At 47.5% G+C, this 26259-nt stretch overlaps 1 protein-coding gene across 1 annotated transcript in view; it reads left to right on the forward strand.

Moving 5' to 3' along the window:
- Nucleotides 1–24217, forward strand: part of anks1ab (ankyrin repeat and sterile alpha motif domain containing 1Ab) — an 88369-nt gene extending 64152 nt beyond the window's left edge. The window contains 10 exon segments of the mRNA XM_084316584.1: nucleotides 4800–4946; nucleotides 7920–8027; nucleotides 8935–9114; nucleotides 9638–9775; nucleotides 10500–10571; nucleotides 10681–10764; nucleotides 15927–16064; nucleotides 18942–19118; nucleotides 21889–21986; nucleotides 23162–24217. Coding sequence (XP_084172710.1) covers nucleotides 4800–4946; nucleotides 7920–8027; nucleotides 8935–9114; nucleotides 9638–9775; nucleotides 10500–10571; nucleotides 10681–10764; nucleotides 15927–16064; nucleotides 18942–19118; nucleotides 21889–21986; nucleotides 23162–23195 — 1176 coding nt within the window. The 3' untranslated portion in view covers nucleotides 23196–24217.
- The last annotated feature ends 2042 nt before the right edge of the window (nucleotides 24218–26259 follow it).

A 26259-nucleotide genomic window follows, 5' to 3' on the forward strand; every position in this document is an offset into this window, starting at 1 on the left:
GGGTGCACACCACAGTGGAGGTTGCTGGTTGCAACCACCACTGGTGCTCCGTGTTTATGAAGCAGGTGGCATCAGTCCTTTGCCTCTGGCATGTTGAAACAGTGCCCCGCCCGGCCGACGCCATGAGGTGGGTCTGCCCGGCGGATGGCTGGTGGGCTGTTAAGCCTGTACCGCCACGGTATAGAATTAGCAGCGGTTAGTAACTTTGTTCGCATTGCTGTTTTTTTCTGTCAACAATGGTGTCTGGTGGCGGGGCCATGAGGGCCAGCCGACATCGAAACATTGTGCGAGGTTGTTGACGTTATTAGCTTTGACCTAGCCGCAAGCTATAACCGCAGGGAGGGCTAGGATGCTGTCAACGCTTGTTTACAGACATCTTGGTTGGATTGGTCTCCCTTTGAGGGGGTGAGAAGTTAAAAATAATTTTTCCCTCCTCAGGGCTCCCCTCTCCGCAGAGGATCTTTGGTCTTCCGTTGGAGCGCGGGCGGTATTGGACCTAGGCCCCACACGCCTCACGCCGCGCAGCCAGAGGTGAGAGCACGGCCTCGCCAGCAGCTGTGGCGAGGCCCTCAACCGGCGGCCATGTTTCCCCCGCCGGAGGTACCCTGGACGTTAAGTCAACAGGTGTCCACAAGGCCGACAGCCTTGGCGGCCGAGGGATCGGCCACATTGGATGAGCACGGCCTGAGAAACCGTCGCCGTCCTGCCGTGTGCAGCCCGCTCTCCGATCACTCCCTCCCCCAACACCAGCGGAAAAGGGGCTCTGATTTGTTTTCCTTTGGCTGCGGGCCGAGGGCCTTCAATGAAGCGCATGCGGCCCCACGTTTCGCTTCTCATGGGGACAGGGGCTGACACCCAGTTGATGGCTGAGCCTGGGTCTGTCCATGAGAATATTGTGCTGTCAAGCGGCTCCCACACCATAAGCTGTGTTTGGTTGAACCTGGTGTTACATCTGTCAACTACGAGTGTTGTCAGCAGTGGGGCTCGAGACCTTTTTTGAGGCAAACAGTGCGGGCTTCCCCGACCTCGCCTTCGCCAGGCCGGGTATCACGTTGGTGCCTCCCACTCCTGAAAGATTGGCAGTGGTCTCGCAGGCGCGCGTGATTTGGGTGGTAGTAATATCACTGCAGGGCTACGGTGTGTAGGAACCCATGGGGGCCTCACACCTTGCATGTCCAGCTGCAGAACAACTCCTCAGCATGTTCTGGAGGGGTGTTCAGTGGGGGAGCTTTTGTCACCAAGTATGATGTCAGCTTCCCCCGTATCAAACCGGCCCTTTCTGTCGGGGTCCCCCCTTGGGTGCGATTGCCTCGTGGGTAGTGTCAGGGTCCGATGTCCCGACTCCACGGAACGCTCTGCTCGCACGGGTCCAGGGTTGGCTACGCACAGCGGGTGGGACCGGGCCGCCTATCTACAGTTCCTAGCGGACCTGCGCCAAATGGCGGCGGGTGCGTTTGGGAGTATCATCACATATGGCTACAGCAGTACCATATGTCGAGGTGGATGGAGAGAACGCTGAGGCGGGGACTTGTATTTACACAACCCCACCCATTTTCGGGTTTGGTACAGACCCTATTGTCAGGGTCACCAGCAGTGACAGCTCTGGTCAACGAGATATAATCTCTGTGGGCGAAGCAAGCCATCGTCGTGGCTTTTTCCTCCCGGTATTCTCTGCCTGAGAAATCGGGAGGGGGGGGTGTCAGACCCATGCTGGACCTGTCCCATGGGAAGGTTCAGCATTTTGGACCGTCTCCTACCTGTTGACCACTGTCAGGCGGGGGCCTGGTTCTCCTCCATAGACCTGTAGGATGCGTATTCGCATCCCCGATCTTCCATCCTAGGGCTTACCTACGCTTCCTTTGCAGGGTTTAGCGTATGAGTACCAGAGGCTGCCGTTCGGTTTTTCTCTGGCTCCCCGCATCTTCACCAAGTGCATGGAGGCCCACTGGGGCTTCTGCGTCGTTACGAAGTGTATTCTGCCCTGACGATGTTCTGGTCCTTGGCGGTCAAGGTGGATCGTCAGGTCTCATACCAGGCAGGTGGTGGAATTCCTGGGGTTTGCTGTAGACTGGAAGTAGAGTACTCCTCTTCCCAGTCAACGGGTGGAGTACTATGGGCATCCCTCTCAGAGCATGTTATCGACATGCTCGGGAGGTTCCGTCTTAGGACGGTTACGGCGCTGTCCGTGATACGCCTGCTCGGTATGATGACATCTGCTCATTCCGTGGTCCCTCTTGGCCTCCTCTTCACCTCATGAGGAGGATACGGAGGTGGTTTTTCCAGTATGGAAATAGACCCGGTGGAGCCAAGTGGAAGCGGCTAAGGTTCCCGTGTCAGTACTGGGGGACCTCGCCCTCTGGGGAGGGCCTGGGGCCCTCACCAGGGGGGTCCCCATGGGCAGTAGGCTGTCACACGTCACGGTTTTCACCGACGCCTCCCTCACTGGAGACGCATCGGGCCAACGCAGTAGGGGGCAGCTGGCAAGACCATGCTGCCCGGTCTGCGCTACGTTTAATGTGTTGGTATTGAAGGCGGTCCTTCTGGTCCTCAAACGGTGTTTGATCAGGACGGACAATACGACGTCAGCGTCGTATATCAACAGACAGGGAGGAGTACGCTCCCCCGTCTGCACCGGGCGGCGGGTGGCTAGCTATGGGCGTTCTCCATCTGCGCAGCCTGAGGGCTCTCCACATCCCTGGCAGGGTGAATGTGGGTACAGGTGTGATGTCGCGGGGCGGTCCTCACCCTGACGAGTGGGGATTACGTCCGGACATAGTCAGGCAGGTCTGGGACCGATGCCGTGGCCGCCTGGGATTCTTTCCCCCCATACATCTGTTAGGTCAGTTGTTGGGGCGGGTACGTTGAGGAGCGCAGGACCTTGATCCTGATTGCGCCGGACCGGGGCGCAGCTGTGTGGTTCCCGGTCCTGATCCAGCTCTTGGTAGCCCCGTCGTGGCCTGTTCCTTGGTCATCACGGGCCCTCTCTCAAGCGCACGGGTCTCTGTGTCAGTTCCCTGTGCTGGGCCAGCTGCTGATGGTTTGGCTGGTAAGAGGGTGAGTGGAGAGGATGGATCCTTCTGTGGTTGACACCATCCGGAACGCGCATGCTCCCTCCACTATCGCGGTTTACGCGGGTAGGTGGCATATTTTCCAAGAGTGGTGTAAGGTGGGGGCTGGGACCCGGTGTCCTGCCCCCTGGACGCTGTCCTTACCTTCCTTCAGTCTATTTTTGATAGACTGTCGGCTTCGACGGTGAGGGTATATGCTGCGGCTATATCCTCTTGTCATGAGGGGTTTGAGGGCGTTATGTTGTTCAGCCACCCTCTTGTGAAGCGTTTCCTGCTTGGTGCTCTGCGCCTTAAGCCGGTGAAACGTTCTCTGTCTCCGAGTTGGGACCTTCAATTGGTCCTCGGCCGGTTGTCCGAGGCCCCGTTTGAGCCTCTTGAGCAGGCACCTTGGAACAGCTGTCTTCAAGACTGCGTTCCTGCTGGCCATCACCTCCGCTAAGCGCGTGGGTGAGCTCTGTGCTCTCTCGGTGCGGCCTGAGTGCCTGTCTATTCGTGTCAATAGCGGTGCAACTCTGAGGCCTAATCCAGTCTTCGTGCCAAAAAATATCCGGAGCTCTTTTCGCTCCAGGGATATTGTGGTTCAGGCGTTTCATCCGCCTCCTCACGCTGGTGAGTTAGAGGCGTGCCTTCACCTGTCCGGTCCGGGCTTTGGGGGTTTACCTCAGCCGGACTCAGGACCTCAGGGCTACCGATCAGCTCTTTGTCTGTTACGGTGGCTCTCGCGCTGGTAAGGCACTGTCGGAACAGCGCCTGTCCCATTGGTTGTGCGAGGGCATTGCCCTTTGCTACACGTTGGCTGGGCTGGCCCCCCCTGGGGGTGTCAGGGCGCACTCCACTCGTGGTGTGGCAGCCTCTGTCGTCCCTGTTAGGAGGGGCCTCGGTGGAGGACATCTGTGCTGCGGCCTCATGGTCCTCCCCCGGGTCCCTTCGTAAGGTTTTACCTCATGGACATGAATGGGGGTTCTGTCTCCCAGGCGGTTCTGAGGTCTGGAACCTCCCCTGCTTCCCGCCTTTTGGTGGGTTAGCAGGGATGTGTGGGTGTGGGCCACAAGGTGTTGTGTCACACGTGGTCCCGCCTGTGCTGTGCGTTTAGAGGTTTCTAGTTCCCTCTTTTTCGCACTTGGGTGGAGTTGACTGCCGCCCCCTCTTCGCTAGGAAGGGGGGGTGACGGGACTCCCCTCCCCCCTGGTGCACGGCTTGCGGGTCCTCAGGGGGTACATTTGTCGGTCCTCGCGTCTGCTCTGTCCCCATATCTCGATAGGCGAAAGAGGGAGACGCGATTCGCCAGTACGACTATATAACGATAGGTTATGTATATAACCTAGTTATATGAGTACTGGCTGAGCGTCTCGCTCTTTAGCACGCCCTGAGGTCCCTTGGGGGGGGGTTTCTGATGGAAAACTCTTCCCGAGGAAGGGCGAGTGTGACCACGCCTGGTGACTTATAGGGAGGTCACTGGGGCGGGGCCTGGTCAAGTGCAAGGGTGTTTTGTTTTCGTTCATGTAGTACAATAGGTACTGGAGATGAGGTATATCTCGATAGGCGAAAGAGCAAGACGCTCAGCCAGTATTCATATAACTAGGTTATATACATAACCTATCGTTTTGGTTTGCAAAAAAAGTATGCAGTCCTCAAAAACTAAGACTAAAATGGCCAGGCAGACTCATTGCAGGTTAAGCGGTTAATGAATGATAAGTATTTGACTCCATCTATGGAACTTCCCCCCTATAGGTGAAAGCTCTGGGCTGTGACGGCAGCACCTCCCTCTCCTCCTGGCTGGACGGCCTGGGGTTGCAGGAGTACCTACCCAACTTCCTCTCCAGTGGCTATCGTACTCTGGACTGTGTCAAGAATCTGTGGGAGCTGGAGATTGTCAATGTAAGAGCCTGGGGTTACTTCATCTTGTATCCCCCTACCCCCTTCTCTCTCTCTGTCTCTGTCCCTCTCTCTCTCTCTCTCTCTCTCTCTCTCTCTCTCTCTCTCTCTCTCTCTCTCTCTCTCTCTCTCTCTCTCTCTCTCTCTCTCTCTCTCGCTCTCTCTCTTTCTCTCTCTCTTTCTCTCTCTCTCTCTCTCTCTTTCTCTCTCTCTCTCTCTCTCTCTCTCTCTCTCTCTCTCTCTCTCTCTCTCTCTCTCTCTCTCTCTCTCTCTCTCTCTCTCTCTCTCTCTCTCTCTTTCTATCTCTCTCTCCCGTGGACATAACATAATTACATTTATAGTCATAAGCGATGTATGTAGTGGACCCACCGCAGCTTTACCTCCCTTTTGTATTTCTGAAATAGAGTTGACCCTTTTTAAATTGATTTAAATCTTTGAAATTCTTAATTAGATTATAGTAATTCCTAGTACAGATTATAGTATGAGATTGATGCAAGTTTAAAATAGTAAATCTTTGAGGGGAAACAAATAATACTCAAATGATAAATTTCTTAGATTTTTTTACATATTGGTGTTGATTGACTGGAATTCATAGTGTATCCACCTTTTTATTGTATTGTTGTACATTATATTCCATCATGTCTCTATATTAAGAGTTACCAGTCACTTGACAATACAATACAATGCTGAACTCTAAAGTGGAGGTCAGGGAAGAACTGCGTTATAATATAGTAACGTTACAGTAATAACAAGTCTTTAATACAGTAATTTTACATTACTTAAAAGAACACACCAACACCAATGTTATAGCCTAGCTTAGCACAATGAATGGAAGTGGACATGACCGTTTAGCCTTCGGGAGAGGTGTTAGTTGGACAATGCTTAGGCTAACCGGTCATGTCCGCTACCATTCATTGTGCTAAGCTAGGCTAACATGCAGCCAGATAGCTTTCTACTGAACGCACAGAGAGGAGTTTCAAGTTTCAAGTTCAAGTTTGTTTATTATTTGTCATAATAAAATACAGAATACTTTATGATGAAATGTTTGTTTCTGTATGAGCCCCTGAGAGTGTGCTGCATACAGTAAAAAAAAGTAAGTAAGTAAGTAAGTAAAAAAAAAAAAAAAAAAGTTATCAAGAAGTAAGTAAAAAGTAAGTAAAGGAATGTTCAGTCAATATACATATATACAATATACAATACAGAGTAAAATGAGTAACAGTGAGGTACAATGCAGAACTGAGATGAGGTACAAAACTTAGGGTAGGGTGCAAATGAGGTATGAATGTAGTGCAAATATCTTTAATAATAGATAAATATAAAGTGTGTTAAAGTATCTAAAGTGAATAAAGTGATTGGTAAGGTGAGTGTTTGTTTAAAGTGAGTGTGTACATGTGGATGTGTGTGCAGTGAGTGTAGATGATGGGTTGTTACATAGTGTCATTGTCATTGAGCATCCTGATGGCCTGGGGATAGAAGCTCCTTCTGAGTCTCTCTGTACTGGCCATGCGACTCCGGTAGCGCTTGCCTGACCGCAGCAGTTCAAAGAGGCAGTTGTTCGGGTGACTAGAGTCTTTGATTATTCTCTTAGCCTTGGCCCTGCAACGCTTGTTATAAATGTCCTGGAGACTGGTATCTATCTTCTTGTCTCTCTCTGGAGAAGACGGTAAGCTAATTTCCAAGAATGTTGGCGTGTTCTTTTAACATTTGAATACAAATTTAATTTGTAAGTGATTTGTTGGGTATAACAGGTCCTATGTTGGACCCTAGATGTTGAAATGCTAGCATGGAGGGAGTGGAGCGTGCGTGAGCGGCGAAGTGTACAATATTCTTCTGTTACTTTCCCTTGACTAACCCTTGTTTGGTGAGATCAGCCATGCAGGCTATTGCAGTTCAAGGTGAATACAATACAGGTGAGATTGCACGGTTTAGATTGCCGCCTACTGCTAAATAGAGGAGAAGAGAAGCGATGTCTACTGCAGTGTACAAACAGCCATGCTGCGATGCACCACACGCCACCACACTGATGATGAGCAGAGCCAATGGTGGTGGAGGCAAAATGGCAGTAGCTGCAGTAGAAGCAGTAGCAGCAGCAACATACATGACAGCTACCAGACAAACCGGCGTTGTGTGTGGGATAGTTTCAACTACTTACATGCGATGGGAGCAGTGTGCAGAACTGCCTTTGAACATCCTGTGCAGAACCTCGCCTCGCCCGTTAGATCCCCGACAACCACTCTCCTCTCCTTACCGTCACCATCCTTACCATCAAATGGTACCGAGCATCAAGGTGATCCGTGAGATCACATAGTTGCTAGGCCTCTTGCTCTTGTTTAAATCTCTTCTCAACACAGGAATACTGAACGCTCACCTCGTCGCTTTCTGTTCTGCCTTTTCAGGTGTAACTGGATGAACAACTGAATGGAAAAAAGGGGATATTTAAAAGGATATTGACTTCGTGGCCACACACTATGTGATATGTGAGGTAATCCTTCAGTTAGATAGGCAATCCTGATCATATAGGTGATAGGAGTTCGAAAAGGATAGTCTAAAAATGTGTTTAAACAAAAACAATACCAATAGGGGGAATACCAAGAAATCAAGGGCCTGTAAGAAACATTACTTTCAAATCATTAACCTATTTGCATATTACCAATAAATCTCTCTGTTTCTCCCTGTTATTTTAGCGCTATAACGTACCAAAGTGGTACCATGAATTATAGTGTCCCTGCGTGTATTCTGAGCTTACGGCGAAACAGACTGAAGCTGAATTATTGACGAGAGTCAATTCTGTTTGTTGGCGGATGCTTGCCAGTGCAGGGTGTGTGCCACCAACTGTGTGTCAGTGTGTTCTGGTGTATATTTGTATTAGCTTCTTCTACTGTATATAAACAGCACTCCATGAGATATTTGATAGTTGATATTGGGAGCTGTGAAAAAGTTGTGTTGTTCCCCCGTCTCACTGTTGTCCTCTTCCAGGTGATAAAGGTTGGACATCTGGGACACAGGAAGAGGATCATCGCCTCTCTAGCAGAGAGACCGTATGAGGAGGCACCCAGCAAGTCCCACCGCCTGTCCCAAATCATGGTACGACCCCTGAGTACTGAGTGCATTCAATGTCACTGAATACTCTGATATGTCCTGTCATTATGAATACTCTGGTAGTAATGCTCTATGTCCTGTCATTATGAATACTCTGGTAGTACTGCTCTATGTCCTGTCATTAGGAATACTCTGGTAGTACTGCTCTATGTCCTGTCATTAGGAATAATCTGGTAGTACTGCTATATAATACTCTGGTAGTACTGCTCTATGTCCTGTCATTAGGAATACTCTGGTAGTACTGCTCTATGTCCTGTCATTAGGAATACTCTGGTAGTACTGCTCTATGTCCTGTCATTAGGAATACTCTGGTAGTACTGCTCTATGTCCTGTCATTAGGAATAATCTGGTAGTACTGCTATATAATACTCTGGTAGTACTGCTCTATGTCCTGTCATTAGGAATACTCTGGTAGTACTGCTCTATGTCCTGCCATTATGAATACTCTGGTGGTACTGCTCTATGTCCTGTCATTATGAATACTACTCTGGTAGTACTGCTCTATGTCCTGTCATTAGGAATACTCTGGTAGTACTGCTCTATGTCCTGTCATTATGAATACTCTGGTAGTACTGCTCTATGTTCCTGTCATTAGGAATACTCTGGTAGTACTGCTCTATGTCCTGTCATTAGGAATACTCTGGTAGTACTGCTCTATGTCCTGTCATTAGGAATACTCTGGTAGTACTGCTCTATGTCCTGTCATTAGGAATACTCTGGTAGTACTGCTATATGTCCTGTCATTAGGAATACTCTGGTAGTACTGCTCTATGCCCTGTCATTATGAAAACTCTGATAGTACTGTTTTATGTATAGTTCTGCCCAATAATGTATCTGTATATTCTGTGTGCGTGTGTGCGTGTGTGTGTGTCTGTCTGTGTGCACGCCATAGTTCCACGACCTCCTGTCCCAGACCACGTCTCCCCTCAGTCAGATGGACCCCTACACCAGCCGCTCCATGGACATGCTCCTGCCACTGAGCGAGTCTGGTGAGGGGAGGAGGAGAAGGAAGGGAGCCGACCAGGACTGCAACGCGTCTCTGCGCTCCTACGGCGACAGGCCACGCTCCGTAGTGAGTCTGGATACTCTCACTATCTTTCCTTTGCACCATGCATAATGAGTGAGACGTGTGCCTCTGTGAAGATGGGGCTGCTGGGGAGAGAGAGCAAGAGAGAGAGAGAGAGAGCTGTGGAGAGAGAGAGAGAGAGAGAGAGAGGAGAGAGAGAGAGAGAGAGAGAGAAGAGAGAGAGAGAGGAGAGAGAGAGAGAGAGAGAGAGAGGAGAGAGAGAGAGAGAGAGAGAGATAGAGAGAAGAGAGAGAGAGAGAGAGAGAGAGAGAGAGAGAGAGAGAGAGGGCACCTGCGGTGTTGTATTGATTTAACAATAGACAGAGAAGCTTTCCCCTGGCTCCTCCATAAATTAAACTATTATAAAGAATAGTAGGCCCTCTATAACAAAATTATTCTGATATGTAGCATTCGGAAGAAACTCATTCATTGATTAAAGGGTTCAAATATTACATGTCACAGCCCCCCCCCCCCCCCCCTCCCCCCCTTCAAAAGGAATGAATCTCCTCATTTCATTGCACCTCTGCAGGACAGAAGTGATAAACACAGTAGAGACTCTCGTCTGAACCTGCGGCCTCCGAGCCAATCCGCTACCTACGCCACGGTGTCGGCCTGGCATCACCAGCCGGAGAAGCTGATCCTGGACGCCTGCGGGTACGAGGCTACCGTAAGTCACCTCCACGCTCCACGTTGTAGGTAGAAAGTGACACGTAAATATTACCCTGTGGTCTCCACAGCTTAAGCCACTTACACCCCCAGCAGTGTTACGGTATGGCTTGTGTGGAGGTGTGGATCTGCTGCGCTGTAGACTTGCTATGCATAGAACTTAAACTCACTCCCGTTCAGATCCACATCCCGGTCTTTTGGCTGGTTGTGTACTGTGTAAAACTATGGAATTCTCTACAGAATGGTTTAAAGAGTTGTACAAATATCTTTCAGTTCAAGATATTTTTTTTCTCATGTTATATATACACGTATTGCTTGTTAAATATGTGTAATTGACAGACCATCTATTTCGATTGTTTATTTATTGTTTTGAGTAAGGGGCAGGCTAAATAAGATGTTCTTCTCCCTGCTCCTTTTCACTCATGGAATGTACAAATTGAGAGGTGCTTTCTATTATGAATTATTGAAAATTAATTATGCTGTTGTAATTTTTGTGGAGCTGTGTATTGCCATGAACGGAACAAATAAAAATTAAATGGCCCGCCAACATATGTGTGATATTGCGGTCACGGAAATCGGTCCTGGTTCTGCTCGTTCCTATGTCAAGGTTATCAAAATCCTACGGAAGCCATCTTAGGTGCGCTGAAAGAAATGTAGGTACACTAGGAAAGGCCCCTTCAATCCGTTCAAGCTCGTTTTGTGCTATTGTGCTTTTCTTCCACCAGTATCTGGGATCAATGATTATCAGGGATCTACGAGGGATTGAGTCCACTCAAGACGCCTGTGCTAAAATTAGGGTAGGTCTGCCGGAGATGAATCAATATATCATCACCTCATTCAAAGTGGATAAACCAGCATGTTCTACAGTATATTGGGTCATTCTCTCGTGTATTCTGTTCATTCTAGAAATCAAAGGATTCAAGAAAGGGTCCTGTTGTCATACTGTCCATCACCTACAGAGGAGTGAAGTTCATTGATGCAGCCACTAAGGTAATCAATCAATCAATCAATCAATCAATCAATCAATCAATCAATCTATCTATCTATCTATCTATCTGTCTGTCTGTCTGTCTGTCTGTCTGTCTGTCTGTCTGTCTGTCTGTCTGTCTGTCTGTCTGTCTGTCTGTCTGTCTGTCTGTCTGTCTGTCTGTCTGTCTGTCTGTCTGTCTGTCTGTCTGTCTGTCTGTCTGTCTGTCTGTCTGTCTGTCTGTCTGTCTGTCTGTCTGTCTGTCTGTCTGTCTGTCTGTCTGTCTGTCTGTCTGTCTGTCTGTCTGTCTGTCTGTCTGTCTGTCTGTCTGTCTGTCTGTCTGTCTGTCTGTCTGTCTGTCTGTCTGTCTGTCTGTCTGTCTGTCTGTCTGTCTGTCTGTCTGTCTGTCTGTCTGTCTGTCTGTCTGTCTGTCTGTCTGTCTGTCTGTCTGTCTGTCTGTCTGTCTGTCTGTCTGTCTGTCTGTCTGTCTGTCTGTCTGTCTGTCTGTCTGTCTGTCTGTCTGTCTGTCTGTCTGTCTGTCTGTCTGTCTGTCTGTCTGTCTGTCTGTCTGTCTGTCTGTCTGTCTGTCTGTCTGTCTGTCTGTCTGTCTGTCTGTCTGTCTGTCTGTCTGTCTGTCTGTCTGTCTGTCTGTCTGTCTGTCTGTCTGTCTGTCTGTCTGTCTGTCTGTCTGTCTGTCTGTCTGTCTGTCTGTCTGTCTGTCTGTCTGTCTGTCTGTCTGTCTGTCTGTCTGTCTGTCTGTCTGTCTGTCTGTCTGTCTGTCTGTCTGTCTGTCTGTCTGTCTGTCTGTCTGTCTGTCTGTCTGTCTGTCTGTCTGTCTGTCTGTCTGTCTGTCTGTCTGTCTGTCTGTCTGTCTGTCTGTCTGTCTGTCTGTCTGTCTGTCTGTCTGTCTGTCTGTCTGTCTGTCTGTCTGTCTGTCTGTCTGTCTGTCTGTCTGTCTGTCTGTCTGTCTGTCTGTCTGTCTGTCTGTCTGTCTGTCTGTCTGTCTGTCTGTCTGTCTGTCTGTCTGTCTGTCTGTCTGTCTGTCTGTCTGTCTGTCTGTCTGTCTGTCTGTCTGTCTGTCTGTCTGTCTGTCTGTCTGTCTGTCTGTCTGTCTGTCTGTCTGTCTGTCTGTCTGTCTGTCTGTCTGTCTGTCTGTCTGTCTGTCTGTCTGTCTGTCTGTCTGTCTGTCTGTCTGTCTGTCTGTCTGTCTGTCTGTCTGTCTGTCTGTCTGTCTGTCTGTCTGTCTGTCTGTCTGTCTGTCTGTCTGTCTGTCTGTCTGTCTGTCTGTCTGTCTGTCTGTCTGTCTGTCTGTCTGTCTGTCTGTCTGTCTGTCTGTCTGTCTGTCTGTCTGTCTGTCTGTCTGTCTGTCTGTCTGTCTGTCTGTCTGTCTGTCTGTCTGTCTGTCTGTCTGTCTGTCTGTCTGTCTGTCTGTCTGTCTGTCTGTCTGTCTGTCTGTCTGTCTGTCTGTCTGTCTGTCTGTCTGTCTGTCTGTCTGTCTGTCTGTCTGTCTGTCTGTCTGTCTGTCTGTCTGTCTGTCTGTCTGTCTGTCTGTCTGTCTGTCTGTCTGTCTGTCTGTCTGTCTGTCTGTCTGTCTGTCTGTCTGTCTGTCTGTCTGTCTGTCTGTCTGTCTGTCTGTCTGTCTGTCTGTCTGTCTGTCTGTCTGTCTGTCTGTCTGTCTGTCTGTCTGTCTGTCTGTCTGTCTGTCTGTCTGTCTGTCTGTCTGTCTGTCTGTCTGTCTGTCTGTCTGTCTGTCTGTCTGTCTGTCTGTCTGTCTGTCTGTCTGTCTGTCTGTCTGTCTGTCTGTCTGTCTGTCTGTCTGTCTGTCTGTCTGTCTGTCTGTCTGTCTGTCTGTCTGTCTGTCTGTCTGTCTGTCTGTCTGTCTGTCTGTCTGTCTGTCTGTCTGTCTGTCTGTCTGTCTGTCTGTCTGTCTGTCTGTCTGTCTGTCTGTCTGTCTGTCTGTCTGTCTGTCTGTCTGTCTGTCTGTCTGTCTGTCTGTCTGTCTGTCTGTCTGTCTGTCTGTCTGTCTGTCTGTCTGTCTGTCTGTCTGTCTGTCTGTCTGTCTGTCTGTCTGTCTGTCTGTCTGTCTGTCTGTCTGTCTGTCTGTCTGTCTGTCTGTCTGTCTGTCTGTCTGTCTGTCTGTCTGTCTGTCTGTCTGTCTGTCTGTCTGTCTGTCTGTCTGTCTGTCTGTCTGTCTGTCTGTCTGTCTGTCTGTCTGTCTGTCTGTCTGTCTGTCTGTCTGTCTGTCTGTCTGTCTGTCTGTCTGTCTGTCTGTCTGTCTGTCTGTCTGTCTGTCTGTCTGTCTGTCTGTCTGTCTGTCTGTCTGTCTGTCTGTCTGTCTGTCTGTCTGTCTGTCTGTCTGTCTGTCTGTCTGTCTGTCTGTCTGTCTGTCTGTCTGTCTGTCTGTCTGTCTGTCTGTCTGTCTGTCTGTCTGTCTGTCTGTCTGTCTGTCTGTCTGTCTGTCTGTCTGTCTGTCTGTCTGTCTGTCTGTCTGTCTGTCTGTCTGTCTGTCTGTCTGTCTGTCTGTCTGTCTGTCTGTCTGTCTGTCTGTCTGTCTGTCTGTCTGTCTGTCTGTCTGTCTGTCTGTCTGTCTGTCTGTCTGTCTGTCTGTCTGTCTGTCTGTCTGTCTGTCTGTCTGTCTGTCTGTCTGTCTGTCTGTCTGTCTGTCTGTCTGTCTGTCTGTCTGTCTGTCTGTCTGTCTGTCTGTCTGTCTGTCTGTCTGTCTGTCTGTCTGTCTGTCTGTCTGTCTGTCTGTCTGTCTGTCTGTCTGTCTGTCTGTCTGTCTGTCTGTCTGTCTGTCTGTCTGTCTGTCTGTCTGTCTGTCTGTCTGTCTGTCTGTCTGTCTGTCTGTCTGTCTGTCTGTCTGTCTGTCTGTCTGTCTGTCTGTCTGTCTGTCTGTCTGTCTGTCTGTCTGTCTGTCTGTCTGTCTGTCTGTCTGTCTGTCTGTCTGTCTGTCTGTCTGTCTGTCTGTCTGTCTGTCTGTCTGTCTGTCTGTCTGTCTGTCTGTCTGTCTGTCTGTCTGTCTGTCTGTCTGTCTGTCTGTCTGTCTGTCTGTCTGTCTGTCTGTCTGTCTGTCTGTCTGTCTGTCTGTCTGTCTGTCTGTCTGTCTGTCTGTCTGTCTGTCTGTCTGTCTGTCTGTCTGTCTGTCTGTCTGTCTGTCTGTCTGTCTGTCTGTCTGTCTGTCTGTCTGTCTGTCTGTCTGTCTGTCTGTCTGTCTGTCTGTCTGTCTGTCTGTCTGTCTGTCTGTCTGTCTGTCTGTCTGTCTGTCTGTCTGTCTGTCTGTCTGTCTGTCTGTCTGTCTGTCTGTCTGTCTGTCTGTCTGTCTGTCTGTCTGTCTGTCTGTCTGTCTGTCTGTCTGTCTGTCTGTCTGTCTGTCTGTCTGTCTGTCTGTCTGTCTGTCTGTCTGTCTGTCTGTCTGTCTGTCTGTCTGTCTGTCTGTCTGTCTGTCTGTCTGTCTGTCTGTCTGTCTGTCTGTCTGTCTGTCTGTCTGTCTGTCTGTCTGTCTGTCTGTCTGTCTGTCTGTCTGTCTGTCTGTCTGTCTGTCTGTCTGTCTGTCTGTCTGTCTGTCTGTCTGTCTGTCTGTCTGTCTGTCTGTCTGTCTGTCTGTCTGTCTGTCTGTCTGTCTGTCTGTCTGTCTGTCTGTCTGTCTGTCTGTCTGTCTGTCTGTCTGTCTGTCTGTCTGTCTGTCTGTCTGTCTGTCTGTCTGTCTGTCTGTCTGTCTGTCTGTCTGTCTGTCTGTCTGTCTGTCTGTCTGTCTGTCTGTCTGTCTGTCTGTCTGTCTGTCTGTCTGTCTGTCTGTCTGTCTGTCTGTCTGTCTGTCTGTCTGTCTGTCTGTCTGTCTGTCTGTCTGTCTGTCTGTCTGTCTGTCTGTCTGTCTGTCTGTCTGTCTGTCTGTCTGTCTGTCTGTCTGTCTGTCTGTCTGTCTGTCTGTCTGTCTGTCTGTCTGTCTGTCTGTCTGTCTGTCTGTCTGTCTGTCTGTCTGTCTGTCTGTCTGTCTGTCTGTCTGTCTGTCTGTCTGTCTGTCTGTCTGTCTGTCTGTCTGTCTGTCTGTCTGTCTGTCTGTCTGTCTGTCTGTCTGTCTGTCTGTCTGTCTGTCTGTCTGTCTGTCTGTCTGTCTGTCTGTCTGTCTGTCTGTCTGTCTGTCTGTCTGTCTGTCTGTCTGTCTGTCTGTCTGTCTGTCTGTCTGTCTGTCTGTCTGTCTGTCTGTCTGTCTGTCTGTCTGTCTGTCTGTCTGTCTGTCTGTCTGTCTGTCTGTCTGTCTGTCTGTCTGTCTGTCTGTCTGTCTGTCTGTCTGTCTGTCTGTCTGTCTGTCTGTCTGTCTGTCTGTCTGTCTGTCTGTCTGTCTGTCTGTCTGTCTGTCTGTCTGTCTGTCTGTCTGTCTGTCTGTCTGTCTGTCTGTCTGTCTGTCTGTCTGTCTGTCTGTCTGTCTGTCTGTCTGTCTGTCTGTCTGTCTGTCTGTCTGTCTGTCTGTCTGTCTGTCTGTCTGTCTGTCTGTCTGTCTGTCTGTCTGTCTGTCTGTCTGTCTGTCTGTCTGTCTGTCTGTCTGTCTGTCTGTCTGTCTGTCTGTCTGTCTGTCTGTCTGTCTGTCTGTCTGTCTGTCTGTCTGTCTGTCTGTCTGTCTGTCTGTCTGTCTGTCTGTCTGTCTGTCTGTCTGTCTGTCTGTCTGTCTGTCTGTCTGTCTGTCTGTCTGTCTGTCTGTCTGTCTGTCTGTCTGTCTGTCTGTCTGTCTGTCTGTCTGTCTGTCTGTCTGTCTGTCTGTCTGTCTGTCTGTCTGTCTGTCTGTCTGTCTGTCTGTCTGTCTGTCTGTCTGTCTGTCTGTCTGTCTGTCTGTCTGTCTGTCTGTCTGTCTGTCTTGTCTGTCTTGTCTGTCTTGTCTGTCTTGTCTGTCTTGTCTGTCTTGTCTGTCTTGTCTGTCTTGTCTGTCTTGTCTGTATCTGTCTATCTGTCTATCTGTCTGGCTATTCCTCTCTACCCCCCCCTCTCTCTCTCTCTCTCTCTCTCTCTCTCTCTCTCTCTCTCTCTCTCTCTCTCTCTCTCTCTCTCTCTTCCTGTCGATCCCTCTACAGAAAAACATTCTGGTTGATGCTGCCAGTGGTTTAAAAATTGCTCCATTAGCGGTTGATTTCCAGTTACTCCTGACCTCATCATTCATCATCCTGCTCCCCCTCTTCTTCTGTCCGCCCATCAGGCCATAGTAGCAGAGCATGAGATAAGGAACATCTCGTGTGCGGCCCAAGACCCAGACGACCTCTGCACCTTTGCGTACATCATGAAGGACCTGAAGAGCGGCCACCATTTCTGTCACGTGTTCAGTACCGTGGAGGTGGTGAGTGACCCAACCTCACCTGAAAGGCCTCATTAATAGAAGATGGAGTTTGCCTACAGTCGCTCTAGGTTTGGCCATCTGCAATATCTGGGTCACTGGGGGGGAATGACATAGATACATCTTGCTGTTTAGCCAGGGTTTCAAGTCTTTAGATTACGTAACAAGCCTAAACAATCTGAAATAATAATAATATACTAACCCTTTAACCTTTTTACTATTATGTACCCTAATACTATGCTACTATTCTTATACTACTACCTATTTTGCTAATATGTCTATACTATGTAACACTCAAGCTCAATATTACTTGATGGACAATGCCACTGACCCTTAGCTGCCAGAGATGTACCCCCCCCTGGTGACATGTTGTTCACAATCTGTAAGTCGCTTTGGACTGTCAGCTAAATGACTAAATTGTAAATTGTAAATTGTAAGCTGTTTAGCAGAATTAGTGTTGTTTGTGATTAGTTACTTAGTAATTAATAATTTAGGATCAGATTGGATTTACTTTATTGTCATTGCACAACATGAAGCACAACTAAATACAATTGTTATCCAACCAGAGTGCAAGCAGCAGCATATTATTTGAAATAAATTTGCTTAAAACTAGATACACAGGTAAATGGACAAATAGATAAAAAGGTATGTATAATGTGCACAGTGCACAGTGTGAATACGCATACAGATACAACATATTGGCGTAACATTCGACCAATCCATGCTTTTCGAGAAGCACATAAAATCCCTGACCGGCACTCGTTTTTTCCACCTCAGGAATATGTGGAATAGATTTTATCGCACGAAGAGCTGGAAATGGCTATCCATGCTTTTATTTCATCCAGGCTGGACTACTGCAATTCCTTATTGACGTGCCTGAGCAAAGCCTCAGTGGACCGGCTACAACTGGTCCAAAATGCTGCTGCTAGGCTGCTTACCAGGTCCAGGAGGTCCGCCCATATTACACCAGTCCTGGCCTCCCTGCACTGGCTTCCTGTCCAGTTCAGGATTAGTTTCAAGGTCCTAGGTTTTTACTTATAGAGCAGGACAGGCCTCCGCGTACATTCTGTTTTGTCCATGCCTGTTTTTATATTGTATGTTTTTTATGAATTTACCTGTTCTTTGTTTTTTTTAACTGGTGAAGCACTGTTTTTTACACTGTTTTTACCTTGGATGTGTTTTTATTTTTCATGAATTGCCTTGTTCTTTTGTTTTTTAGTTTTTAAACGTGTGAAGTGCATTCGTGCTGGGAAGGGTGCTATAAAAATAAATCCTTACTTACTTACCCAGGCACATGCACACAGATACAGGTAAACATTGCATGCAGTCCCATTGCATAATTCCCTTCAGAGTTCACAGAATTAGCTGTGCTTTTTGGAGCCAGGAACACTGCCTACCTAATGTACTGCCCAGTTTACTCTAGGGTCTGGAGGATGCCAGGCGGGTAAGGAAATAATTCATTCAAAATCTGATGTGTGCTACATCAATCAAAAACTGTGTACAAGGGTAGGACGAGCTGCTGGAAAATAAATTTAGATTAGTTTCTTTGCAAAAAACATGTTCCATAGATTGAAGGAAGTTATATTAAATTGTTGAACAGATACATAATATGTCCCCTTTAATAACTGTGTTATAAAATGATAAACAACCTCATGATAATTCCACAACATGACTTTTTGAGGAAATTCATAAACCCCCGATGACCTATTTGCACATAAAGAGTGGGAGGCCAATCTAAAACACCATTATTTCCCCTGGATTCCATCATGCTCTTTGAAATGTCATGTTTTAACATTTGAGCTGAGGTGGCAGATTCTGCAAAGAGAGGTTTAAACAGGATTCTGTGTGTGTGGCGGGATGTCAGGCAACCTGCAGCATCCCCACGGACATTCATTTCTCGATTGGCTAATCACATGATTAAGATTCCTCTCCCGCTATGCCTGGCATTTTCCTCGTACAAGTACAAGTACAGATTATGTGGTAATTTGTGTCTCGTTTACAGTAAAGGTTAGTGTCAATCAATGTGCATTTGGGGAATGGAACGTTGTTGACGTTTTTATTGACTGCAAAGAAGGGATTTACTCTAAGCTGCAATGATGGAATGGGGGTAGGTAATAACTATATAATACCAATATAATAATGACAATAATAATAATAACAAAAACTGTGTAATCCTTTAACATGTTGTCCAAAAAACAAACATTAATAATAATAATATTAATAATAATAATATTAATAATATGAATAATAATAAACATTATTTGTATAGCATCTTTCATACAACAATTGCAGCCCAAAGTGCTTCACAGCAGTGATGTAGACACAAAATAGACATAGGCATAAAAGGCATATTTATAGACAGGCACAACATTTATCAGAGAATTTACAATAAAACCTCCCTGAAAATCTTTAATAGATTTCTGTCATTATAATCTATAAAAAGGATTGTGATAGATGTCTGTGTTAAAACGTCCTGCACAGGTCCCACCCACCTCCAGGGCCTGAGGCCCCACTTGTATTGGGAATCGTTAAAAATAAAAGCAATGCATAAAGTGCAGACACAGAATGAGTATAAAAATAGACAAAATAGTGCAGTACAATAAAATAGTTGAATAAAACAACAATTAAAACTCTATTTGCCTCATATTCCTGTTCTTATGAATGTAAGTATACAGTAATTCATCAGTCTCGGAAGAGACCTTGCATTCAACGTCTACTACAGTATATTGAAAACACCTTTTTTCCAGGACTGAGGACCAGCCTACGATAGGGAATGTCCCTAACTGACTGACTGACTCACTCTTGAATGTATGCACAAGTGTCATTACCTCGGCTTGCCTGGTATTGTTTTTTCTGAAACTATTTTTTTCTCGGATACAGACCCAGACCTATGAAATCATCTTAACGTTGGGACAGGCATTTGAGGTGGCCTATCAGCTGGCTCTCCAGGCCAGGGCAAGACAATACGTCCCGCCTACATCTCTGGGGTCAGATGTCATAGAGACCAAAACCAGCCGACCGGTGTCCCAGTCCATGAGCAGCATGCGGAGATCGACAGTGAGTATTACCCAACCATGATGTGACTGTGTGTGTGTGTGTGTGTGTGTGTGTGTGTGTGTGTGTGTGTGTGTGTGTGTGTGTGTGTGTGTGTGTGTGTGTGTGTGTGTGTGTGTGTGTGTGTGTGTGTGTGTGTGTGTGTGTGTGTGTGTGTGTGTGTGTGTGTGTGTGTGTGTGTGTGTGTGTGTGTGTGTGTGTTTGTGCACCCATAATCATATGAGTTACACAGTCCATGTGACCAACCTATAAGCATACCACTTATGACAACGTACCACCTACACCAAAAGATGAGATCAGTGCATGGTGAAAGTGATGAGTCATTACTTGCCACCAATCTAATTCTAGCCACACACACACACACACACACACACACACACACACACACACACACACACACACACACACACACACACACACACACACACACACACACACACACACACACACACACACACACACACACACACACACACACCCCGAACTCGGTGAGTCACTCAGATGGGGCTAGATCTTCCTGTGGGCATATACAGAACCATGATGAATGAATAGTGTTATTTCTTGCTTACGGGCAGGATATGATTTCCTCTGGGAGGGTGTTTGAGGAGGCTCGGCTCCCGCTGGTCGGCCATGCACTGTTTCTTAACTATTGATCGAGTACGCTACGTAAATGTTTACGTACTACACCCCCAGGCTGCACATTGATGTATTGACCCCCCGTGGCAGTAAATAATGACTACTCAGTGATCACTGTCTTCCTGAGAGAGCTGCACTGTCTGGGACGCGCTCACTGGCTGAATCATATGTTTATGCAGAGGCCCCGCAAATCACCAAGCTTTATTATCTGCCTGTAGAGATAATGTATGGCGTAATCACGCAAGCTGCATAATGAATCTGGTTGGTGTTAGTTGAGATGCGGTCTTGGGAAGAGACTAGTGGGGCGCTAGCTGTGGATTATTTATGTGCTCAGACCATGAGAGAGGGCCAGAACTTCCTAGGCAGTCTTGTACAGTTCCATAGCATCTTCACTGAGTAATGGCAACAACAGCACTAGGAGCCAATGTGTTTTTTGTGTATTTTACAAGAGACAAAACTTTCATCTTGCGTTATGACACTCCCAGTATACCAGACATCTTAAAGGGCAAGTTCATGAATTATAGACCCTATTTCCTTGCTCCTTTCTCAGCCCGTTCCATGCTGCTCTTCATGCGGGATAACCGCAGCTCTGGCTGCTACCAACCAAACCAATGCAAAGTCAGTGGGGCCCACGCTCCAGTCTCTACAAACCCTCAAGTAATCACAGAAACCTACACTGGTTCCAGGGCATGGTCCCATTGACTTTTGCATTGATTTTGTGGCTAACTAGCCAGAGCTTCAGGTGTCCAGTATGAAGAGCAGAGGGTGCTGAGCAGGCGCTCTACCGATCGAAAACATTACTGGTAAAAAGGGAATTGGACCAGGGGCCCAAACCTTGTACCCTTTAAGTGTCCATCTGTGGTTCTTAAGATGTCCCTCTTCTGTTTCCCTCCCTCCTTTTAACACTTCTTCTGTTCTTGTCTTCTTGGTCCTCCCGTTTCCCAGGGTGCACCTCTGCTAGAATGCCGCTGCTGTTACTGTCACACGTGTACTACCCACCGCCCCTCCTTCCTCCCAGTGCACTCTGTTAGCCCTGGAGTCCAGGTCCTTCTATTCCTTCCTTTCCTCTACTCATCCCTTCATCATGACCCATCTGTTTACACCCCCCCCCCCCCACACACACACCACCTTCTCTCCCTTCATTTCTTCTGCTGCCGTGCCTCAGTGCACGTTTATCTCCGCTTCAGTTGCCCTCTGTATTTTCACACACCATAATTTTTCTTGCATCCCATTTCTTTCTCATCTTCCATCGTCATCTTCCATTTTTATTATTATTATAATATTTTTTATTTATTTGAGATATGCTGTTAGTTTCTCTCTATTTTATTTGGCAATACACCTTCTCGGGAAAGAGAGACTCTTTGTTGTGACTTATTTTTGAGCTTCCGTGAACTGATTGGCTTAATTGCACTAGCGAGTGCTAATTGCGTAGTCGTCATCACCCAGATGTTCAACGTTATTACATTTCCTCTCTCATTAAGCCTCTGGATTATATTTATAGAATTCGTCTGGATTTACATCATATTTATTTTATTGTTATACTTTTAAGGTACTATGTGACAATTCCTCCCCCCATGATCCGGGAGGGTAGGCCACCAAGAGCAGACCAGCTTTTCATTGTCAAAAAGGCCTTCATTGAGTGTGTATCGGTGTTTAAGCAGCTCCAAGTTTGTTCATTCAGATCCTGCCATTTATATGTGGAATGAAAAAGCCGTAACTAAATGAACTAAATGTTTATTCTCACTACGCAGAACTGTGGTTCATTGCTCACTCCTTATGTTTTGACAGTAACATCAGTATGTTTTCCATCGGTGTGTGGAGCACATGTTGTTTTCATCGGGTGGGATATCTCCGGCAGCTCATCCTTAGCTACCAGTGGGGCATGGCTTTGGTTTGTCGCAGTGTGTCGCAGGTCTCGTCGGCCGCCTCTGTGTGTTTCTCGCTATCAGACATCATCCATGTTGTGGATTGAGCCCAGAGTGTCTGTGATTCTAAACCATCACTGGACTGTGCCTCAAATCCACATGCACGTTGTGTGTGTGTGTGAGCTGAGGACTCTGTCAGTGTGGGCGAAATGGCCTCCACTCCCGCCAGTCTCACGCCCTCCTCTCGTCCCCCCCTCCCCCACCCCTGGCAGATGGACCCACTGGAGATGGAGGCAGACATGCAGTCTTTGGGCAGCACCACCTGGCTCTTGGACCAGCGGGACTCCAACAGGCGCCCCGTCAGCACCAAGTACGAGACCACCATATTCTGAGGCCGGATTCCCCACGGCCCCCTCTCTATCTCTCCTGTAGTAGCCTAACCACCCTGCCCCGTTCCCCAGTGCCCTAGCTCCTCCCCCTCTCGCTGTCTCTCACACACACACACACACACACACACACACACACACGCACGCACGCACGCACGCACACACGCACACACACACACACACACACACACACACACACACACACACACACACACACACACACACACACACACACACACACACACACACACACACACACACACACACACACACACACACACACTGTGCCTTCTCACTGTGATGGTATAGCATCCCTCAGGGCTGCCTGCCCCTGCACCCTCCTCCGCCCCACCCAGTGACCTCCACCAACCTCCTACCCACTATGAGAGCACCCCTGCGGCTATCCTGTGCCTCCTCACAGCCCACACCCTTAGCAGCCTCCACCCTACCCCTGTCGCTGCTGCAGCCAATGGCGGAGCCAAGAATGGATGAACCTGGACTGAACTTGCTTTCCAATGGCCCTGCTCTCTCAACCAAGCTGCCTCCTCCTCATCCTCCTCCTACTGACAACTTCCACCTGCATCCGCCCCCCCGTTTGCTCGTCTTGGAAGAGGTTTTGCACTTATTTTCTTTTTATTCTTCTGCTTTCATGCCATTTTTTGTTGATTTCCTTCAGGCAAAACAAGCATGCTTATTTTTATAGTGTATCTTAGGTACATTCATTCCACTTGATTTGAGAAATGGTTAGATTGCCAATATAAAGTAAACTAATTAAGTATATTGCAACGCTCTATGTAATACCAAAGGGGTTGTTCTAATGAGATACCGTCAATAGGCCATTTTGATCTCACAAAGTGGGGCAACAGATTTGTGAAAACCTTTGAACTAGCCTACCCAACTAAATCCTAGTTCAGGGGTGGTGGGGAGGTGGGTATACATACTGCTTATAGGGAGAAATGGTATTATTTAGGCCGATAGGTGGGTGTATTCTACTGTACATGCACCCTCCACTACACAACCACCTCACCCTAAAATCACACTAGCTTCTAGTCTGAAAGGATTGAACGACCTCCCCTCCCTCTTTCTAATTCCCTGAACCTTTTCACATTCTACTTGTTTTGCCCTCAAGCCAGTTAATTGTTTCTTTCTCCATCTGTAGCCTGTCGGGTCTTACCAGGCATCTACCACTGTGATGCGCTATGAGGAGGCTGCTTCTCTAGCATGGGATGCCAGAAGGACAGTTAAGAGAGACAAAACAGCAACATGCAGCAAACAAAACATTTTTCTACGCATTTGTACAATAACCATGACATTGATGGATTGTTCATGAGTCTATCGCCGATGTCTGCAATCAAACGGACCAAGAACTGAGCCTGAGCACCCCTGTATATATACACACACACACACACACACACACACACACACACACACACACACACACACACACACACACACACACACACACACACACACACACGCTTTCATACACTCCACCAAGGACAATAGCCTTACGTGACCGGCAATCTTTTCAATTTATCTATAAACGACTGAGCTTCCCTCCCCCACCTCCACAGTTACTACCCACTAAATGCACGACTCCCTCCTGCTTTAAAAAAAAAGAAAAAAATACTGAAAGCTCTTCTGAATTCCTGGTGTGTTAATTTACTGTGTTAATATAGAAACTTAAGGCTGAGATGACGTAGAGTTGTTGCTATGATGGTACAGTTTTGTCCAGATGTAGGGTTTCGTCTGTGCTCTGGCCTTACATACAGTACTGCCCCCATGCCTCTCAGCATTAACAGTAGCACTGAGAGCAGAAGCGCTGCGTTACAACATGGCATCACTTTTGCCCTCCCCCATTTTTGCTGCAAATAGGACATGGCAACTTAATTCAATTTGTGATGCTTTTTGATAGACAGGGGCTTACTGAAATACTTTGGGGAGATAATGATTAAGAGGAAATCATGTAGAAAACCCACTCTGAAATAACCAGAGGCAAATTACTAAGAAAGGCAAGGGGGGGAGAAACACCACAGAGAATCAAGGGTATTGAGGGTTGATATTCATTTCACATTATACTATTTTAGACATAAACACAAAATGTCCTCAACATGGTTTCATTTGATCCCAGTGGTGTTAATGAGCCACAGCACAAAGTACCACACAGCTCCGAACATAGCATCTTATTATCGTGATTACATGGGTTGTTATCCACGCCGTGTCACATCAATTTAGCATTAGATACAGTTTTGTGGAAAGTGTGTCACTCGGGGGGGGGGGGGGGGGGGGGGGGGAATGAACGCCAGCGATGAGAATTACTATATTTCGACGACATTTTGAAGAGGCAAATCTAAAATGTTTCTGGGATATTGTATCGGCGCAAAATTTATTTGCCATGTCGGGAGTGTTGACACCATTTCTTATCTCTCCAGCACTGTGACTCATGAAATGCTTGTCTCCACATATCTGTGGGTTCCCTCTCCTGTCTGCACTACCTAACCTGTGTGCCGTATGCCTTGTCTCTTGTCTGTCCTCATGAGGGATTGGGACCCGTTACTGTTGACATCACTGGCCACTGTTCCAAGTTCACGTTCAACTTTATTGTCACGTGTATTAAAAATACAATGCAATATTTGTGCTCTGGCTCTCTCTGCCTTGGGCACATGAAGGACACACCGTCAAAAACAACACCACAGGCCCACATAGACTATGTCCACAATGCACTCATGTACATTATATACACAATATACCACTCTATATTGTATCAGCTGTTCAGCAACCTGACTGCCTGTGGAAAGAAACCGAGTCAGGTGGCATGTGATGCTCCGGTAAACCTTTTTTTTGGACGGAAGGAGCAAGAACAGAACAATGGCGGCTGGTGTCCTTAATGTTTTTTGGACTTCCCTTTTCGCAGCGAGTGGTGTAAATGTTATGACGTTGTGGTCGTTCCGTGCCAATGATTTTTTGCTGCTGTCTTTTACAGTCCTTTGTAGCAGTCTGCAGTCCTGACTCCTGAGCAGTCAGGTTGCCAGACCACACTGTGATCACACAGCCTGTTGGGGACACTCTCAATGGTACAGCCATACAAGTTCACAGGAGTTTTGGTTTTCATACGAAAGTACAGTCTCTTCTGTGCCTTCTTGATGATGCAGTTGGTGTTGGGAGACCATGCGTCTGAGATGTGTTTACGAATCAATCTAAACCTATCCACAATTCCAACAGGTGACCCATTGATGGAAATGGAAATTTTTGTGCTGCAGGAGTAGTGAGGTATCGAGCCTCGCTCCAGACGTCTGTTTTTATTCAGTGCTGCCCAGGAAACTGTTCTCCTCACTGTTCCGACGTGCTGCTGGGTCGTGTGTGTATAGTACCGTGGCCGTCTCCTTGCCACCGTGTGTTCTGATTGTTAACCGTTTAGCTTCCACCGAGTGCTGATGCATGTGGCAGTTCTGTGTTTTTTTTGGTAAACTGCTGCACTTTGGCCTGAGCGGTCGCCGTATGTACCGTAGCAGCGTCTTGTTTCATTCCACCCTTTTTTATCCTTTTTCTTTTTTTATGTTTCACCATCCCATCCATCCCACGTATACCTGTCATTGCCATCTCTCAAGCACTTAGTAATGTATGTTCTTCTCCATTTGTGTGGATGTCGCCAAGACACATTCAACCTGCTCTAGTATGGATGCATAATATATATATATATACTTATATAAAAAAGAAAGCCTTACAATTTTAATGAGCAGAGAGCTATTTAAGGCAAACACTAGTTATGGTGGCATGATGATATGGCTGTGCATGATCCGCTCTTTTAACATCAGTGTTTTCCTTGTGTAGCTCACTCCTGCGTTCAAGTTCCCGGACACCAAGCTGTGAGGCGAAGGGGAGTGGCCGATGTGAGTGGGTTTGCGTATCTCCAAATGCGGAGAGGGCTTAGAGTTAATGGAAAAAGAGAGAGAGAGATAAGCATTGTAAAAAAGCACAGGGGGGCCAAAACAGAGCTAGTTTGCCAATTAGATCACTTCTATATACAGGTTAGCACCTCAACCTCCCCACACAGCCCCCTGAATCCCGACACAAAGAGAGAAGGCAACCTGTTTAACCGTAACACCTCGTGGATGGGGGGGGGGGGGGGGGCGTCTGTCACTCCTGTCTTGAGAAAAGGTCAGTCAGAAAGGTCAGATCTTATTTCTTGGCCTCACTGTGACTGTTTAAAATCTTGTCGATGTAGGTACTGTAATGTATAGAACACAGTAGAGCATT

The sequence above is a fragment of the Notolepis coatsorum genome (assembly GCF_963971535.1).
Source record: "Notolepis coatsorum genome assembly, chromosome: 6".
Lineage (NCBI taxonomy): Eukaryota > Metazoa > Chordata > Actinopteri > Aulopiformes > Paralepididae > Notolepis > Notolepis coatsorum.